Raw genomic sequence first — 19,965 nt, forward strand, 5'->3', positions numbered from 1 at the left:
AAAGGAAAGGAAAGGAAAGGAAAGGAAAGGAAAGGAAAGGAAAGGAAAGGAAAGGAAAGGAAAGGAAAGGAAACAGAGGGAAAGGGAAAGGGAGAGGGAGAGGGAGAGGGAAAGGGAGAGGGAGAGGGAAAGGGAAAGGAAAGGAAGGGAAAGGAAGTACCTTTTGTTTTGATTCTATAGTACAAGGTGATATCCAGGAGACACAGAGAAGAATTCTGATCTTGAATAGTGTCCAGACTACTACACAGGGTGTTGGTAGGAGTCCAATTAAATGGTGGCTGCAGCACTCCTGGAGGGATGGGTCTGTTGGAGCAGTGATCCTGTAGATCTGGTCTTCACCTGAAGGTCCAGTGGTAGCTCTTGTCCTCTGGGAATCCAGTAGGCAAAGGGCTCTGTGCCTACTGGATAAATCCCAGTTTATATCCATGTGGGAATGCTTGGCTCCCCCCCTTGGGGTGAAGCATCTCCCAGTGGGACCGTGTAATTCTCTGGGTCCTGCCTGGGTCCCTGACAGCCCATTAAACAGAGACAGCCCCTGAGGAGCCATCAGGGATGAGTAGGAGATATGAGCACTGCCCCACCTGCTTTAACAGTTTGTGGAGACTATCATAGAATACACCCTACATTGTAACCCAGGCCATAGGAAGAGGAGAGACAGTATCCAAATTAGTGGTAAAACCAGTCCATAGGAAGAGGAAGGCATCTACTCGAAGTTTTTGCTGAGAGTGTCCCATGGTTTGTCTCACTGGCTGCAGTCTGTGCGCTCAGTCAGTGTGACACCTCAGCTCTCGCCGATGGAATCGCCACATATTGGCTTTGCCCTGCTTTCAGCCCCAAGAGACGTTACTCAAAATCCAACAGCAGGGAACAATCAGAACTAGGATGTTTCTCCTCTGTGGCCTCTGCCCCTCACGCCGCCGTGTCCCCGCAGGAGGTGCCGTTCTCGCGCGTGTGGCGCGGCAGCCCCAAACCGCTGCACTGTGCCTTCTCCCTGGAGCGCTACAGCCCTGCCACCACCCAGCTGGCCTGCAAGGTCTGCGTGAGGCAGCTCAAGGGCCACGAGCAGGTCCTGCAGATCCAGACATCCATCCTGGAGGTAAAGCTTCCCTCTCCTTGGGGCTGCGTCGTGTTGCTCTGCGCTACGAGATGTGATTGTGGAATAGAATCACACACTGGTTTGGGTTGGAGGGACCTTCAAGATTATCTCGTTCCACTCCCTGCCATGGGCACCTTCCAACAGTCCAGGTTGCTCCAAGCCCCATCCAACCTGGCTTTGAACACTCCCAGGGATGGAGCAGCCACAGCTGCTCTGGGCAACCTGTGCCAGTTGCCTCCAGTTCCCTCCTCGTTTCAGTCCTTTCTCTGTAGTCTCCTGTGCTGTGTTCAAAGCTGTAACCAGTTATAAACCTTAGAGATTTCATTTCCAGCAGAAGCCAAAGCACAGAGATTCTACAACGCTAAAAATAATTTAAATTTGGGTTGGTGGTTGTAGTTTTTTTGCACCAAGCTTTTGCAGAGCTTGCAGAGCACTGAGAGTTGAAAATACAGATACACACAGTGTGTCCCAAGGACTGGAGCCCTGCTCACAGGTAAAAGACATCAAACCTATAGTCAAGCAAGCTGCTGATCTGTCTGACAGCAATGAAAACTCCAGTGACTGTTTTTTAGATTACTGAGCACCTCTGTTGCTTGATCCAGATGAGTACTCTGGATTAAAGCTATACACTAAACACTGCATGCAGAGAACACAGTAGCTAGGCAAGAAAACCACAACCATCATCCTGTATCAAAATTCCTCACAACACAACCAAGAACTTTTCTAGTTCCTTATTCCTATTTCGTAAAGAACTTCTGTCAGTGTCTATATATCTCCATACAGTGTTGCTGCTGCCTTGGTTTTCCTCTCTCTGTTTTTTTTGAAGGGTCCTATCTGCCCACAAGTCCCCAGAGCATGTTGCAGTTCTGCCTTCAGGCAAATTTGCTAGTATGGAAGGCTTTCTCATGCCTATCTCCAGCAGTGATTGAAGAGTGAGGATAATTTGACTGCAAAATAAATCTATAGCTAACAACTGCACACTTGAGTTGCTCATTGCCTTACAATTCCCTGAGCTAACAGGTCGCTGTAGCTTATCTCACATGTGCAGGGTATGAAAATCTACTGCTGTTCTGCATATTTAATATGAACAGTCAGGCCCTGTGATACATCCACAGCACCTATTGCTGTGCATGGATGGCTTTGGGGATGTGCCATAAATGTTATATGAAGAGGCTACAGCATCACTGTTATTGAATATTGATGCTGCATCACACTCCAGTGAGAAATGCATAGAAATGGGACTCTGCTGCACCAGGGTGGTGTCATTCCATAGGAAAGGATGGGCCAGATCTACAAAGGACCAGGATTCCAAAGAGTCTGGGAGAACTGAGGTGCTTAGAGAATTCAGGGGGTGTTTTAACAACTGACAAACGAGAGATTTGTATGTCCATATTTTAGGCTTAAGCAATTAAAGATTTAGGAACTCAGCACTGCTCTTTTCAATTTCATCTGTAACACAAAAATAACCAAAAAAAGAAATCTCACAGAAGGAAAATAACACTGATTTGGATGTTTTCATACATAACTGCTTGTGATGCTCTAGAAGGTCCTTCACAATCCACAAAGACACCTCTTTATTTAATTATCTGTTGTCAATTCTACAAGTTACAGGAGGAATCTCAGCTCAGGTTGGATTCTTCCTCCAACTAACTGCTTTGCTTTTCCATTCTGTGTAGACTGAAAGAGAAACTATCACGTTCTTTGCACACGATGACAGCAACTTTCCTGCCCAGATGGGTCCAAAAGCATTCAAAATCCCCTTCTCCATCAGGCAGAGGATCTGTGCCACCTTCGACACCCCCAACGCCAAAGGCAAGGACTGGCAGATGTTGGCTCAGAAGAACAGCATTAACAGGTAATGGCCCTTGGAAAGGTGAACATTTGCATATGCAAGGGGATAATTTGCTGTTCTGGAGGTTTTGTTTGTTTGCTGCTATCAAAGATGTGTGCAGAGTCATTAACAGCCTCTCAAGGCTAAGTGTAGCTTAGACAGGTCTTTATGCATGAGCAGCTGCTGAGAACAGGAACTGATAGACCCATGTGCCCTGTCCTGCCTGCTCTTAGTTCTGAAGGGCAGTTCTTCCTCCTGGACTGGACCTTTCTGTGCACACCCACAGGAGAGGAGTCTTGGTGAAGTCCAAGGTTGCAGAAGGTTTTTGGCACTGTTGTGCACCATGAAAACAGTGGTTTAAGGGCCTTAGCAGGCTGCATGTTCTCTCAAACCATCCCCTGGCCTGTTGCCTTGGCTCCCAGCGACGGATTTTGTATTCCAAAATGACTTTTGCAGATTACTTTTTTAAGGAAAAGACATATTTAAAAAAGACAGTCATGCTCTACTGTTAGGAGTAATAATATTATGATTATTAAAACTGAAAGATGCTGTAAAAACCAATTTACTACTTACTTTGCCTTTCCGCTTGGCTAAATGAAATTGGCGCAGGCTGTTCACTCCCAGAAATATTTTCTGATTGTCACAAACGCCATAAATATGTTCCCAAGAGGGTAGAGGAAGACTTAAATCAAGCAAAATAACTTTCCATTGACTTGTTGCTGTGCATGGGAATCTCAATAAACCACATCTGAACCAGGAAAGAGAGTTTATGACAGACACTTAGTTCTCCCCAATTCTCTGCAAACGTCACCCCAAAACTGCCATCCATAAAGGAGAAATTCACAAATTAAAAGATGTCTTATCTTTACATAATCACAATTTAGGTTATATAATTCCTTTCCCTGCCAAGTCCTTGCTGAGTTTCCTAATGGTGCTTTCCAGCAGTGACTTGTTTGCTCAGTTCCATGGACTGGCACTCTTGGCCAGCACTCCTGAACCTCAGAATATTCCAGTCCTCTCTTCATTCTGCTTCTGACTGATGAGGAAGTGTCATTTGAAGATTGAATGCACCAGTGTGTGTCCTCTCAAGGGTTCCTCAGCTCATCCCACCCAGCTCTTGTTGAAGGCTTTGCTTCTCAAACACATGGACACTGCTGGGCACAGAGGACACTTCCACATTCCTAGAAGCTGCAGTCTAGATTGTTCCTCATCCTTTCACTCACCTTCTTCTCCCCCTCCTTGCAGGAATCTCTCCTATTTTGCCACCCAGAGCAGCCCATCTGCTGTCATTCTGGACCTGTGGGAGGCTCGACACCAACACGACGGCGACCTCGACTCCCTGGCCTGTGCCCTGGAAGAGATAGGAAGGACACACTCCAAAATCTCAGACATCACAGAAACTGAGCTTGAGGAGCCTGACTTCAACTACAGCAGACAGAATGGACTTTAGTCCCTTTTTCCCCTCCAGAACTGATGGCCAGCTTGGACTCCTACACTGGAGGTTCTCTTGGGCAGGGAGGAAAGAAGGGATTCTGCACAATGGGGATGGAAACTCTCATTCCTCAAAGCAGTGTTCAGGGGGAGGAGCAGAAGCAGCCCTACTAAAAATCACCTGGTGATAAGGAAAACACAAGCTTCTCCCTGTCCTCCCTCATTTAAAATTCATCTTTTAATGTCCAAACCAAACCCACACATCTGTCATTCCTGGGGCAGGAAGGAGAAAGACACAGAGCCATCAAAGGTAAATGTCGTGATATAATCAATTTAGGAAACAGTGATGCTAATGTAATGCCTAGTGAAGACCAACAAATGTGATATTGGATACTTAGAGCCACTGGAGGTTAATCCTGGTTTGAAGGTTTGTCACTTCATGAGTGGTTTAAAGTCCCATCTGAGAGCACCACGTTGTCACTTTATGTCTGCTACAGGTAAACTGAGCATTTGGCCTTACCCTGTTCAGATATTTGAGGACTTGGAAGAGCTCATAATTATTTGATATCATGTGTATTGCAAACAATCCTTTTAAACATTCAATCCCTCAATGAATGTACATTTGCTGGGAGCTTTCCTGCCCATTCTATGCCCAAAATAACCAACCCCTTCTCTGTGCAATTGGGGTGTGCACACCAGAGAGGAATTGGCTCATTTTCTTGGGCTGCAAACTTTGACTTAGTCAAAAACTGTTTCTTTGGGGGTGGAATTAAATAACCAAATACCACACAGGAAATTTCCAGCCCTACTTTAGCAAGTTTACACATTTTTTAATTACTTCATGTTCTGGGGCTGAACTGAGTAAAGGTGAAGTCAATCAGCACAGCTTCATTTTGGTTTGGTTTCAGACTGACACAATGAACCCCATATGATTCTGCCAGAAATGGGCTTGATTTCCTTGGACAATTTGGGAATTTCCCAGCATCTAAAGTTGGCTGTGCTGCACTTGGTTTCATTACAAATTGCATCTACTACCACAATCAGAATCCAGCTATAGAGTTCTCATTTTTTATCCCTTTCATACAAACATCCTTTATGACTCCAACCGAACCAAAAAGAGCTGTCACTGTGAGTGAGGACCTGGGGCTGGGGCTGAGCCAAGCTGAGCATTGTTTTCACTCCTATGTTCTTACCAGTTAGCCAAGGTGCTCATTGGGTTGGTGTGGCTGATGCAGGAGCAGTCAGGGTAAGGCAGAAACAGCACTGAGGCTTCAGGAGCTTTATGGAAATGCAAGACTGAAAACAATCATTCTGGAGGATTTTTTACCCTCCTGTTTGACTGAGAGCAGCTTGACAGGCCACAGGGTAGGTACAGTGTGAGAATCTGTAACAACCTGAATTATTTCTTTACCCAAAATTCCAAATCTGAAAAGTCTGAGCAACAACCCTTGGCTTTGCTTTTTTCTGCTGACCTGGAATTGCCCATGCCAATGCTCTCCCAGCTCAGGCTGGAATAGTCTGAGACTTCTGCAAACATTTTCTGCAGTTGAGGGTTTCATCCAGCCTGACATGAGAGTTCCTGTTTGCAGGGGAAAGGAGAATGGCTGGGAGCAGATTTCAGGCTGAGACAGAAATACCAGCTTCCTTGGCAGCAAGCTGTCACTGTTTTTAGCAGCACACGGTTCTAGCTGGGTTTGAATTATATTTCTAGTGACTGCCAGTCCTCCTCCTCAGAAACCTGTTCTTCATTGGACAAAATGTCATGAATTAGAAAAAAAACCCCATTAAGAATGGCATCCAGGGAAAAGTGGCAGTTTGTGAGCTGGTGTTGTCTGGGAAACCAGCTCCAGCCTCTCTCCAGCAGTTAATTTCTTCTCAGCTTCCCTATCAGTCCTAATTTTTGAGCTAGCTTGGGCTTGGGTACCACAACACAGAGCCAAGCACGACCCTGCAGGTGCTGCAGCATCATTCCCAAGAGCTGTGTGTGTGTTTTCTCCTGGTTTCCCAACGCCCTGGGAGCTGCAGCCATCACCCAGGGGCCGAGGAGCTGCTCTGCAGAGTTCAGCCCTCACCACTGCTCTCAGGAAACACACAGTGTCTATCTGCCAAGCCTTGGGGAGCTCTGGAAGCCCTTCCTGGGCACAGACCCCAGCTCTGCCTGCTGAGGGCTCAGAGGAGCCAGGAGCTGTCTGCACTGGTGTCCTCCAGAGCACACCTCAAAGGGCCTTGGGACCAATGCGCTCCGAGCACTGCACCGAAATCCGAGTTCGATCCAACATCCCACGAGTTCAGGGCCTGAGTTAATGCTCTGCACAGGAATAAATGCCTGAGGTTTGCAGGGCCATAAAGGGAAGTGCTGAGCTGTGGCCTGAGGGCAGGTCTCAGTTCTGGCCTGCCCCATGGAGTATTGATGTTGCCCTTTAGGTTTTTTGTTCCCTGGTTTTCCTTTGCTCTGCCTAAATCAGCTTCTTTGTTACTGATCTTGCTCTTTGAGACTCTGCATCAACACCTCTGGAGGTTTTCTACCTATTATTGATTGTTTTGAGGCTCTTGTATTCGAGAGAACCAGAAATGCCCCAATACTACTTATTTCCATTTTCCCCTTCTCTTCTTAAGACTGTTTGGAAATGTGTGTACATACATGTGATTTAATTCAAAACACACATGCAGAGGAGCACCTGAGGCAGGATTGGAGGCCAGAAACTAAACATTGATTCCTTCCATTTTATAAATGATGACATTTTAAAATTCTCTTCACAAACTAGAAGGTAAAAGAAAGAGAACTGTAACTTTACACACTCTAGATTCCACCTGGCTGCCCTGAGCCTGGGCTGCTGAAACAGCCATTCTGATTCTACATCACCAAAGACTCTGCCCTAATGTATTTTCAGCTTCCTAAGCACTTTGACCAGGTCTCTCTGTGCTGTGAGTCATTGAAGACTAATAGTTGCCTTTTAAAACTGACTTACAGTTCTGTCACCACCATGGTGCTCCTGCAGCACCATAAAGCTCATTTACAGTTTGTACAACCCTGTGCTCCCACAAAAGTTTTATTGGGCTTTTTGTAACAGATGAAAAGATAGCAACCCAGTCCTCCTGAAATGCAGGGAACTGGGTTTGTGGTTATTTTTATCTCTGGCAGCAGCTGCTCTCCCCCTCGGTGGGCATGGGCACTGCTGCCCTTCAGCAGCTTCAGGGAAGCTTACTAAGCATAAATCACTGGAGCAGGGGTTTTGTAGGGCTCCAGGGTGTTACCATCATACTGCAAGTCCATTCTTTCTTTCCACTTGAGAGAGAGTGCTAGATGAGTTTTAAAACACTCAGTAACCGATCAGTTCCAGGTAATAATTTTCCACTACAAAAAACTCTGCGGTTTCTGTACACAGTGAGCTAGAACAAGGGAGGAACTGTGCTGGGCTTCTGGTCACTATTTGGATCTCTTTTCCAGGCTGTTCCAGCCTATAAAACCCAGATTGAAGCAAAGGGTTGCACAAGTTCTTGGATGGTAATTAACTGAGCGGAAAGCAGGAAATTAGATCTAAGCCCTTGACAACTGTGAATGATCTCAAGAGTTGTTCTGGCCTTTCTCTGGCTAATTTGACTGATCCCTAGGAAGTTCTCCACTTGTCACACAGCAGTAGAGATGGTGAGCATTACTCACTGAGAACCTGTTCCATGTTAACCCTGCTGAGGAATGTTTCCTAGGCCTAGCTCAGTTCTGGGATGTGCTTTGGTAGAGTGACTCCCTTGACACTATTCCTGCTCCAGCACAGGCTGGTGGGAGACATGGCACATCTGTCCTTTGGTGGACATAGAAGGATGGTCTAGTTGAAATTACTTCAAGGATTCCTGAGCAGATACAGTACCTTAAAACACACAATTCCTGTAGCCACAAACAACACTCAACTGGCAAACGACCACGGGTCGTTTTCTGGTAACGCACAGTCGCCTCTCTCTCATTGCCAAAACTAGCAGAAACGGTAGCAAAAATCTCCTTTCCAACACAGACAAAAACAAATAAATCACTCTAAGATCAAAGACTCACGTGGAGAATTGTTTGATAGTAACAGTGTTCGCAGTGCAGGAAGCAGAACTGACGCTGTGCTCATTGCCTCGAGCAAGGAAAAGCCTGTCCGTATCCATGTTCACTGTTCTGTCCAAAACAGAGTAAATGTCTAGGAATTTGCCACTATATTTTTTGTATTAGAGGTGAATAGTACAGATTCTACTAGTGTTTCTTGTCTGGGGCTCGGGTGGGTAGGGGTGTATTGTAATTTTCAAGCTATTGCAAAAGCTGCTTTAACTAAGCTGTTGAGTTGTCTTGACTAACTGGTTTGTGCTTTCCAAGGGAACCCAGGTGAGCCAGGACCCGTGGGCAGCTCCTTGCCTCGCTGGCACAGGGTAACTAGAGCTGAATCACTTGTGAAACTTAGCTGAGGGACAGGGGGATTAGCTGCCCAGTCCCTGATCTGTGCTGTGGTGTGCTGTAACCTAAGAGATTAGACACTCACCTCCCGTAGACCTGTGGTTGTGTCGGCAGCTGCTTAGTTTGTCCACCCTGGTGTGATAACCTTGGTCCAGAATGTGCTCCTGCAGATTTGAGAAGATGTCAAACCCCTGTCTTATCTGGTCTCTGTATATAAATCTTACTGTCTAATCCCAAAAGGAAATGTGTAGCACAAAAATGAAGTTAAGGGTGCTCTGCACCAAGCCTGGTTCAAGCTTTTGCTGGCACAGCAGGAGGGGAAGACATGGATCTCACAGCAAGGGTGTCTGCTACAGGGAACAGGAGTGTTCCTCACAAATCCTCAGTAGAACTGACCAACCCTTTGTTTTTGCAGTTTAAAACATCTAACACCTGGTGTTCCCCACACTGAAATTTGGAATATTGACCTTACGGTGATGATCTCTTTTCAAGCAATTTTCCCCCATTTGGGCACTGAAGTTGGAGGGGAGGGAGGAACATTTTTTGAAGTGAAGCTGGAGATTTTTGCATCCTTTCCATTTTCAGTCTGCCCCACAGACATCATTCCCAACCCTCACAGAGTTCCCTGGTTGCACTGCTAAGCAGAACACAGTACACACACATAAATATGCCTCACAGGGGACGTGGCATATATGTACTTCTGGAAAATATTTGGGAACAGCAAACTGACATCACATAATTTGTGGTGTGGGAGATGGAGCTGCCTCCTTCCACCTCGATCCAATTCACCCCTCTGTGACTGATCCCACTTGATCCATGGGTACCAAAATGTTGTGTGCACCTTTGTTGATCTGGATGAAGGAAAATGTGATGCTGCTCAGTCTGCTGAGACTCACAACAGTTACACATGGCAAGAGCTAACAGAAAAAAAAAAATCCCATTGCATTTTCAACATCCAAAACTTTTGACCAACCCTTTGGTGAAAGGGAACTTTGACCTAATCAAACACAAAGTAGAACTCAGTTTTTCAACAGAGAATAAAAACCCCCACAAGTATTCCTCTAGAGAGACCTCTTTCCTCTTCTGCTCCTATATTTTTTGCAGTGAATAGGTTCTGACAATGTTGGTTCTTGGCTCATTGGACTGAGCATCCCTCCCTCCCCCCGGGTTCAGTGTGTTTAGGACTGAAGAAGAGCAGAGGTTTGAATGCTTTCCTTAGGATGAAGCTGAAGGAGTAGGGAAGAGAGACAGAACATTAAGACAAAAGCATGGCCTTGGCTTCATACCACACTTTCTGTGCCTTGTTCTATCAATGTAAATTCTGAATGTTGTACAGTAAAATACTTGGGAAAGACTCCTTGGAAAAGGCTGCACTGGCTTCTTTTTTCAGCACATGTACATATATAAATATATATACATATATATATTTGGTAATGCCAAACAGCTGTGTTATATTGTACCGAAGATGTAATAATGGGCAGTTTGGATGTTTTATGTAGAGTTTGCAGAACTGTATGGCTTTGGCCTTTTGGAGAGAAATGTACAGAGGAAATTACTGCATATCAGTTATTTATGAATAAAGAGTCTTTTACTGACATCTTAGATTCCTGACCCAGTGGCACAGTCATTTCTGTGATAAAACAAAGTGTTCTGGTGTGAGCACTTGAGGATGCTTCACTGGGTTTATAGGAGCCTTGTAGGGGAGTTTATGCTGGAAAACCGTACTGGACACCTTTTTGCACCAAACCTGCCAAATCTACAGGAATAGGAGGAGAAATGATGTTGCAAAATCTCTGTCTGTCCATTCCCTGTCCCCCCTGCCATACAGCCCCAGGGCTACACTCAGCACCTGGTTGGACCCTGGACCACTGGAAAAAAAGCTCCATTTTCCATAGCAATGTGCCATTTGGATTTGCAAATCCTTTACTGAGACTCACCGAACTCATTGTCCTGATTAATCCTCCCATCCAAATGAGCTTATCACCTTAGATCCCACTTCAAAAGTAGAAATATCCTGTCTGCCACTAGCAGGGCCAGTCCTGCAGTCAAAAACCCTCTGACTGCCCTGGAGGTGCCACCTGCACCAGGAAGGTGGCAAGTGGACACAAATCTCACCTATGCCTGCAGTGAACAGAGCTCTCACCTGTCCTTGCATCTGCCCAGCACTGGTGTGAGGAGAAGGCACTGGGACCAATGAGCCCTTGGATTACACAGCAGGTTTTGGGATGTTTATTTGGTTTTAATCATTCAGCTCACTTCACTTCTCAAGGACAGTGATACAAACCCCCTGACCTCCCTTCCCACTCCATCCTAGCCCAACAGCATCTTGACACAAAGCAGGACTAAAGGTGAGAGGGAGAGCTAGACAGAGCTCCCAGCCCTTTCCTGGCTGGATCTGATCTCCAGTCACCACCCTGGTACATTAGCACATACAATTAAGCATCGACTCACATCTGTTGGCCTGACAAAGAGACAACCTGGGTATGGCACTCACCTAAAGGGAGCTGTAATAAAATGCATTATTAATGCCTACAGAGCAGAGGTGCTAGGACAAGCTATTGTAAATCAAGATACCCTTCAAACATTTTATGACATGCATTTAAGTTGTTATCACCCAAGATCCCAAACACCATCCAGTGTAATGGCCACCCTTTAGAGCAAACAGGGCTGTCATGTTAACTACCTCTGACAGCCTCTGCAAAATTATTCACGATCAATTATGTTTGCAGGCAAATAATGTCTGTTATGGTAGGAGCTCACAGCACTGTGATTTAAGGAGCAGCCACTCAGAATTCTACTGCAAGGAGAAGCTGCTACCAGGGTGGGAGGAAGGTGTCATGGGGAGGGTCCTGGGTCCAGCTATTTCAGCCATTCTGGACACACAAAAACCTAAGGTAGTATAGAATCATAGGATTTAGGGGTTGGAATGCACCTTACAGATCATCCAGTCCCAACCCCTGCCCTGGGCAGGGACACCTCCTCACTAGATCAGGTTGCTCAAGGCTCATCCAGCCTGGATTGAACACCACCAGGGTTGGGTTTCTGTGATGTACAGCTCATGGATAGGGTGCTGAGGTGCCCCAGCTCAGCACACACTGGGCAATGCTCTCTCTGTCCTGTGTCCACAGAGTTTAGAAGGACTAATTGCAGATTCTGCAGGGCGGAAGGAAGCAATGAGCTGCTTCCACAGCTGCAGTCAGGCTGGTCACTTGAACAGGTCACAGACTTGTTCAGAGACATCAAACATCCCCAGGGCCCTGTTGTACAGCCCAGAAGATTCTGTTACAGCATGTTCCAACAGCTGTTGATGGAGCTGATGCAGAGTGTGTGGCTTTGGTTGGTAGACAGGGAAGAGATAAGGCGAGGAAAAGATTCTCTCTCTGCATGTGTTTATTTTTTGTTGTGTTTCAAGGCCATTTGGTTGCTGACTCAAATCCTCTAACCCTTCTGTTGTGACAGGAGGCAACACTGGAGAGAACTTCTCCTGGTTCCAAACACCACAGACTAATTTAAACCAAACTGAATGAATCCCAATCTGCTCTGCCAAGGAGCTTTGTGCTTTTCTGCAATTTTTTTTCCCTGAGATATTGGTTGGATTTTCTGCATTTTATTCCAATACTCAGACAGCTCCAAGGCTATTTTCCCTCATTTTCATTAGGCTTCTTATGTTTTCCCCATCAGCTTTACTCACTAAATAACAGCAGCCACTAGCACATCCAAACCTTAAATCACGGTCAGTGCCTCAAGTCCCACGGAAAGCTTTTTTAGAAAAACTTACAAATAAATCAGAGGCTCTTAAAAATATGCCTTCAGAGTTCAATATCAGCTTCAAAGCAGGTCCTTAGAAAGTTCAGTTCCTTTCATCAGGAATATTTAGTGTTTTGTTGTGAATCCTGGAGTGGCAGAGCGGACGTGGCTGAGCATGAGGGCTCTCAGCTCTTCATCACATCTCCTGCAAGGGCAGTTGTGCTGCACAGCTAATGAGAAGGGCAGCTGAAGAGCAACCAGGGCAAGAGCTCAGAAAATCTCCTGATGGGGAAAAAAAAAAAAGGTAACCCTGCTTTTCAGGGAGTGTGTAAAAATAAAACATTGCCATGTACTGCAGCCCTCCAGTCTTCTTGTAGCGGTGCAGGGAGAGCAGGAGTTGTTGTGCCTGCAGACACAGAGATTTCTGGGCTGGTTTCAGAGGCAGAAGCTCCACACTACTGAGGGGAGAGACTCCCCTGGGTGTACATGTGTACACACCACTCACCCCTCCAGTCCTGACTTGTAAGTCTTGTGCCAAACCCCCTGGGACAGGCAGCATGTCAGTATTCCCCTCCCTTTTAGAGGGATAAGCAGCTCATTAAATCTTACCATGAAGGTTATTTTATTACCAAGTGACAGATCTAAAGATTTACTTTCCCATTCTTCACCTGCCTTCTCCCTCCTGCTCATTCCTTTGTATTTGTTAATGGCCTTTCTCTTGTTATATAATCCTGTCAGGAGTGTGGAAATATCTCTCAGGTCTTCTCATTCGGTGTAAATCATCCAGCCTGTCCCAGTGACAGGAGAGAGTGTTCCTGCTGGGGCTGAGGAGCCAAGGAGTCCTGTCCTGTCCTCCAGTAATTGTCACTGCATGATAAGGAAGTGTAAGATTTAATAAGGTCATAAACCAGAATGGCATGAGCCGGTGTGAGAGGGATTTTTTTCATTAACATTCAGAAAATCTGGATTCAGTGGGACAATAAATCACAGCAATTGAGCAGAAATGACCCATTTGATTATTCAACACTTTCCAGCAGCCAAGGGAAAGCAGCAGGGCTGGGAGTACCTCTGCCATCCCCACAGCAAAGTCACTCAGACCACAGTCCCTGTGCCACCAAACTGTCTCTAGTGGGTCCAACAACGAGAATCATGCTCTAAATTAGTAAGAAAACTGAGTCTTTGTGACTAGTTTAGGAGTGGTGAATGCAAATCTCTATCAAACATCTTTAGGTTTGTTCAGCCTGGAGAAGAGGAGGCTCACGGGAGACCTTCTCACCCTCTGCAACTCCCTGACAGGAGGTTGGAGTCAGGTGGGGGTTGGTCTCTTCTCCCAGGCAACCAGCAGCAGGACAAGAGGGCACAGACTCAAGCTCTGCCAGGGGAGGGTTAGGTTGGATCTTAGGAAGAGATTTTTTCCAGAGAGAGTGCTCAGGCATTGGAATGTGCTGCCCAGGGAGGTGGTGGATTCCCCATCCCTGGAGGTTTTCAAGCTGAGACTGGATGTGGCACTTAGTGCCATGGGCTAGTGACCACAGTAGGGTTGGACTTGATGATCTTTGAGGTCTTTTCCATCCTGGTTGATTCTATGATTCTGTGGTTCACATCCATGTTGAAGTGCTCAGTGCTGACTGTGGACTGGCAGGTTACAGCAGGAAATCCAATGTGAATGCCTAAATCAACACTAGGGTACAATAAAACAATAAAAAAGGAAAAAGAAGGATAATCCCTTCCCCACACAAACACTTTTCTCCTCAAAGCAGCCACAGCTAGGCTGCTGGAACTCCTTTTATTTCATCATGTCCTTCAAGCTCTGTGCACTTTCTGAAGCTCCAACTAGAACAGCACAGACAAACCTCAAACCCACACTCAGCAGTTTCCCTCCAGCCCATGAAGTCCATACTACAGCTCTCCCAGCAGCACAGATCCAAGTGTTCCACACCAGACACACAGAACACACACATGGAGACTTCTCACTCCTGGGAGACAGCTTGGAAAAAACTCTGACTTCTTCGAGGTGTTAATTAGCAGCTGAAGGTCTTGTGAGAAATATCAGCCCATTTGTGGGTGAGGAACACTCCTGCAATCAGGACCCTCCAGTTTTTTATCCCCATTTCACAGATCTCCAGGCATGTTTTCCCTCTCATTACCTGGGAACATTTGGGTTTGCTGCTCAGCTTGCCCAGGGCTAGCAATTATTTACTGCTCATTACCAGGATCCTCTGTCAGACTGAGGGAACTGGGACTGGGGAGGAACCAAGCACAGAGAGTTTATGGCAACACCAATAATATCAACATTCAAGGGAAGAAAACGTTTGTTAAGCTTCAGCTTGATTTACAAACTTTGAGGAACAACAGTTGTTCCTTGCAGGTTTTGTTCTGAACAAACTAATTTACGGGGCTGTAACAGTGGAGAAACCTCTGCACTTAACATTTATGGGGAAAGAACTTCCCAGTTTTGCTGCACAGAAATTCAATTAAAATTTGGCTTAGGGAAAGGGACTGTGATTTTCCTCCTTGCATTTCGTCCTTTACTAATTACTTTCCTTTCTAATACTCTCTGCCACCTCATGCACTCGGGGAAATCTCTGCAAACAGCAGCCTCATTAGAGACCTTCACTGCCTTTTGCAGAGATTACAGCTGTGTATCAAAAGTGGGTGTGGGGTTTTAAAAAGCTGCATTTCCCCCCAATCCTCCTTGAAGAGTAAGTTACATGCTGATTGTCACTGCTCTAAACAGGTGAAAAATCCATTACACGACATCCTAGAGACCCAGAGCCCATTTCCATCCCCAGCTCCTGGTGCTGTTATGCATGCAGAAAGGTAATGAGGCAGGCAAAGGTTATTACTGGGGACACCCCTGGAATGCTGAGGGACTCAGTGCAGGAGACACACCTCAGGCTAGCTGAGATTGAAATTTTGGGTTAAATGAATAACTTGACATGAGCCCAGCCAGGAATGCTCTGTGTCCCCTGCAGGGCCCAAAACCTCTTCTGACATCCAGAAAGAAAAGGGAGAGCTGTTACCTGGGCAGCCCCAGGGAAGCAGAGCACTGGCTGTGGGGATGCCAAGGGAATGTGGGAGGTGGGAAGCAAAGGGAATGTGACAGGGCCCTTCCCTGACTCCCTGACAGGCCAAGCAAACACTCTGTTGGCTCTGGATGCCTTTCGAAAGGAAACTAATAACTTCCTCCATCCTTCCCAATACATTCAGGATTTGGCTTTTTATTTTTTTTGTCACTAACAAGGGAAATTGCCTCATTATCTTCATTATTATTCATAACAGCAGCAGAAATTTTCCGAGGTGTTTTATGGAGCAGTTTAATAAAGAAGCTCTGCTCCCAGAGCTGAAGGTTTTCAGGCTAATTTACACACGCAGCTCCAGGTCAGAGGCACAAACAGCATCCGTGAAGGTGGGTGAGGCAAGACAAAGATTGGAGCAATAACATCACACAGTTCATTTGCTGTTTCCAGGCACAGTGTTTGCCTGATATTGAGACAGCCAACAGATCTCTCTGCTTTGAAAGTGAGGAGGAAGGTAAGGGGAGTGTAGGGGAAGGGAGAGGAGGAATATATTCATAGGCAACATGAAGAGATCAAATCATACTGCAATATTAAGCTGGCAGCAATTCTAAACTGGCCAACACTTCCAACCTGGTGGTTTACCTGGAGCCCTTTGTCCCATGAGAGAGCTCAAATGACACTGGACACAGCCATCAGTGAATGTAGGAATCCAGGAGAAAACGAGGGGAGAAGCTGCCACAGCAGTGAGAGGAGGAGGAGGTCACTGGGACAAAGAACATTGCATCCTATTAATAAAGCACATTGCAACCCATTCATTTCCTTTTGGAAGAAACCTGTGGGCACATCTACCTTGTCTTGCAACAGTCAGAGCAGTGCCAGGACTGTGCACGGCCACATCTGCATGACACACCTCTTCCTGCTGCCTCTAGGACCTGTTGGGGTTGTACTAGCAAAGCTTGGGCTAGAGATAGATGGGGATAATTTATTGACCTGAGCCTCCAAATGTCTCTCCCAGCAGGAGCAGAGGACACATCACTGCAGCCAGCTCAGGGCTCAGTGCCTCACACCACCCACTGCTGCTGGTACCTCCTGCCTCAGTGGCTCAGCCTGTGCCAGGGCTCTGCAGTCTCCCTCGTTATTCTGAAAGACTTCACCAGTGTTCAGAGGTTGTTTAGGATTAATGAGGCAAAAGTCCTCAATCAAGAAGCAATTTAAGAGTACATTTCTAATTCCACAGAGTTCTGTAAATGAACTAATTCAATACTACTTGACCTTTTTATTTTGGGGGATGATTTGTGTCTGTGTTTTCCCCAAGAGGTGCCCTTAAGCAGTGACAATTTGGAAGGGCATTTCTGGCCCAGTGGCTGAAATCAATCACGTTCCAAGTAAGATGAACACACGAGTCAGGAGCAATACACTTTAAGAAGGCACTGGCATGCAGCCCAGTGCTGTGAGGCTTATGGCAGTGTCTCCCTGGAGAAGGAAGGAGCACAGTCCCTTTGGATGGGCTGAACGACCCAACTGAGCCATTGCTAAGGCACAAACCTGTCAGGAATGTTCTGCAAAGGTTCCTTCTTCAGGCAGCTCTAGAGACGTACACATCCAGCAGGTCTTTCCCAAACTTTCCTTCCATCCCTGACCTCCAGGATTGGCACTCTGATGGCAATCAGACCTGTTCATTTCTGCTGCAAAGGCAAGCAGGGAAAATTCTAGAGCTGAGAGATGGTGAGTCTAACATCTCAGCTTAAATTGACCAGAATTTCAGTGGAAGAGAAGCCTGTGCAAAATGTCAAACAAGAACAGAGAGTTTCAGAAAGCTCAAAGTACAGTAATCAGACCACAGCCCATACTGGTTTTCCCAGCAAGTGGTTAAGTGGAGTTGACTTTCAGGTATTTCCTTGCCTTGCAAACACTTTGCAGTGTTTAAGCTGAAAGCCTCACACAGCTTGGATTTAGCCTGTGGAACTCAGTGGATGAAAACCACATTTTTAACTTGGGAGGAGATTTTAAAGCTATTAACCACGTTTTTCTTTCCTTTTACAAGCCAAAGTACATTTAATGCCAAGCTGCACAGCCTAAGTGACTGTTAGCTGGGACAGGAAGGATTGTTGGCCTATGCCATTATGTACATTTACACAGCTGGACACATCTGTAGGAGCCACGTGAAGAAAACTCACAGGAACTGGGACTCAAACCAAATTATTTCTATTCCCAGTTCTGTTGCAAAACATGTGAGAGACTTGAAAAACTTTCTTCCAAAAGAGAGAACATTCTCCTACATCACAAAAGCTCAACAAGCCAAGTTACTTCACCTCATGTCATGTGTGTGTATATAAGACTAACCACACAACTCTCCTGCCATGCTAAGATCAAATCAGGTTAGATGCATTTATTCCTCCAGCACTTTTCATCTCCTCATCCATCAGGCTAAGAAATACCAGAGAAAAGTTTAAATGAGTAGTTTGTATTCCCTTCCCAACAGTTGTGTTCTCTTCATTAGCCTGAGCTCAGAGAGAGCCTCGGTCACGTCGTTTTGCTGCTAGGGAAGACTCAGGTGATGCAATGCACACATCTCCTCCTGCTCTCTCCCCGAGTTCTTGCTTTAATTATACACATTATCTGTTATGAAACCTTGTCATGTTGTCACAAGTGGCCTCTGTGCTGAACTCTGCCTTGTCAGGATAGCTTTATCATCCATAAATATTTGAATGAGAACCAAAGACTTCCTCTGAAAGATTGATTCCTCACAGCTCACTGACCCTTCCTTCCAGGCCTTTTATTCAAATTAGAGTAAACTCATCCTAGAAATCTGAGCATTAATTGTTAATATTACAGCCTACTGAAACACAGAGTCCTCCAGGAACAGACATCCAAGTGATACATCACGGCACGAATTAAAGGCAATCAGCAGAGTTTAACCACGTGAATTTTCACACTCAGGACCAAACAGAGGCATTTAATGGCCTTTACATTAAATGAGACAGGTTGAGAGCTTTGGAGGCCTCTTGTCAGAATTCGGGTTGGGAAACTGAGCAGCAAACCAGAGAGAGGTTGGGGCACCCAGAGGGTTTGGCTGAGTCACAGCCACTGCCTGCAGTGCTGTGCTGTGCTCTGCAGACACCTCAGCAAACCTGACTGCTACACATCTGCAGCCCTGCCCTGGCATCAGCCAGGGGCACTGCAAGCACTGCAGATACAGCCTCTGGAGCTGACAGTTAACAGCTGGTTCTGCTCTTATCTGGTACTGCAGAACTTAAGGAGCAAGTGAGAATGGGTGAGATTCTTTCCAGAGGTGAATGTGCTGCAGAGAGAAAGCTTAAAAGGAAAAGGCAGGACCAGGATGCTCTCAGGTCTGGAAGGGTCTCACAGCCAGGGTTGTCTTCCATCCTGCACTGGGCATGCAGGTGATGCTCCATAAATAGCACCTTGTTGAGCTGATCACAAGCACCAGTGCAGCACAGGTCTGACTGTTTTCCTCACATCAATAATGTCTTAATAACATCTTGGCTCTATTCCCTCTCCAACAAAACCTCTGCTATCATCCTAAAAATTTCATACCATACCTCAAGGACAAGCACCAGCAACACATTCACTTTAAAATGTCTTCTTTTGGAGATATTTGTGGTCTATTGGGACATATTTATGATCATGAACTGATCCCTCTTATTATTTCATACCAGTAAACACAACCAGGAGCTTCACTAAGGGCATTTAGTGCTGTATTTGTAATTTGTGTGCCACGTCCAAGGAGGACACAAACCACAAATTACTCTGCTATTACTCTGCTCTCAGACACTCTATTCCATCATTGTGGGGCAATTGCTAATTTGCATAAAAATCCTATCAAGACCCTAAATCCAAATGATCAATTACTTATGATCCTGTGCTGTTAAGTGGGGTTAGAGGGAGACAGGGACTTCATTACCAGCTTAAATGTATTTTATTTACTTAAAGTCAAACTTTAATGCAATTCTGACAGGAGTGCAGAGCTGTCCTTGTGCTCTGATCTGCTCCAGGTCTGCCAGATGGCTGGACAGCCATTGGGGAAGCTCTGGATGCCAGCGTGCTCACCTGCAGAACTCAGGACAGCAGAGATGATAATTTGTTGCCCACTTTCACCTTTAAAAAAGAGATGAGCAACAACCACCCAACTCAAGTCAGGAGGCTGAAGAACTAAGGGAAAGGGCTACAAGGGGCTTTGCCCCTAGAGCACTGTCAGCAAGCAAAAAAAAAAAATCCTAAATCAAATGGAGAATGGTGACCAAGGAAGTTTGTTTCTACTCTAAAGAAAGAAAATCCAAATCTCTCCACTCTATATTTAGTTACCTGCTTACATCTTCTCTCTCCCCAGCCTGTGTTTGACTTATGTCTTCTACAGATTTTTGGCTCACAGAATCATAGAATTTAGGGGTTG

At 45.8% G+C, this 19,965-nt stretch overlaps 1 protein-coding gene across 1 annotated transcript in view; it reads left to right on the forward strand.

The window, feature by feature from the left end:
* LOC103811198 (netrin receptor UNC5D-like) overlaps positions 1-4,377 on the forward strand; it is a gene marked incomplete at its 5' end in the record, with an annotated part of 10,484 nt that extends 6,107 nt beyond the window's left edge. The window contains 3 exons of the mRNA XM_009084151.1: positions 932-1,096; positions 2,773-2,951; positions 4,173-4,377. Coding sequence (XP_009082399.1) covers positions 932-1,096; positions 2,773-2,951; positions 4,173-4,377 — 549 coding nt within the window. The remainder of the gene's footprint in view (positions 1-931; positions 1,097-2,772; positions 2,952-4,172) is intronic.
* Between the last annotated feature and the right edge of the window lie 15,588 nt (positions 4,378-19,965).

This window comes from Acanthisitta chloris, unplaced genomic scaffold (assembly GCF_000695815.1).
Source record: "Acanthisitta chloris isolate BGI_N310 unplaced genomic scaffold, ASM69581v1 scaffold36061, whole genome shotgun sequence".
In the NCBI taxonomy this organism is placed as follows: domain Eukaryota; kingdom Metazoa; phylum Chordata; class Aves; order Passeriformes; family Acanthisittidae; genus Acanthisitta; species Acanthisitta chloris.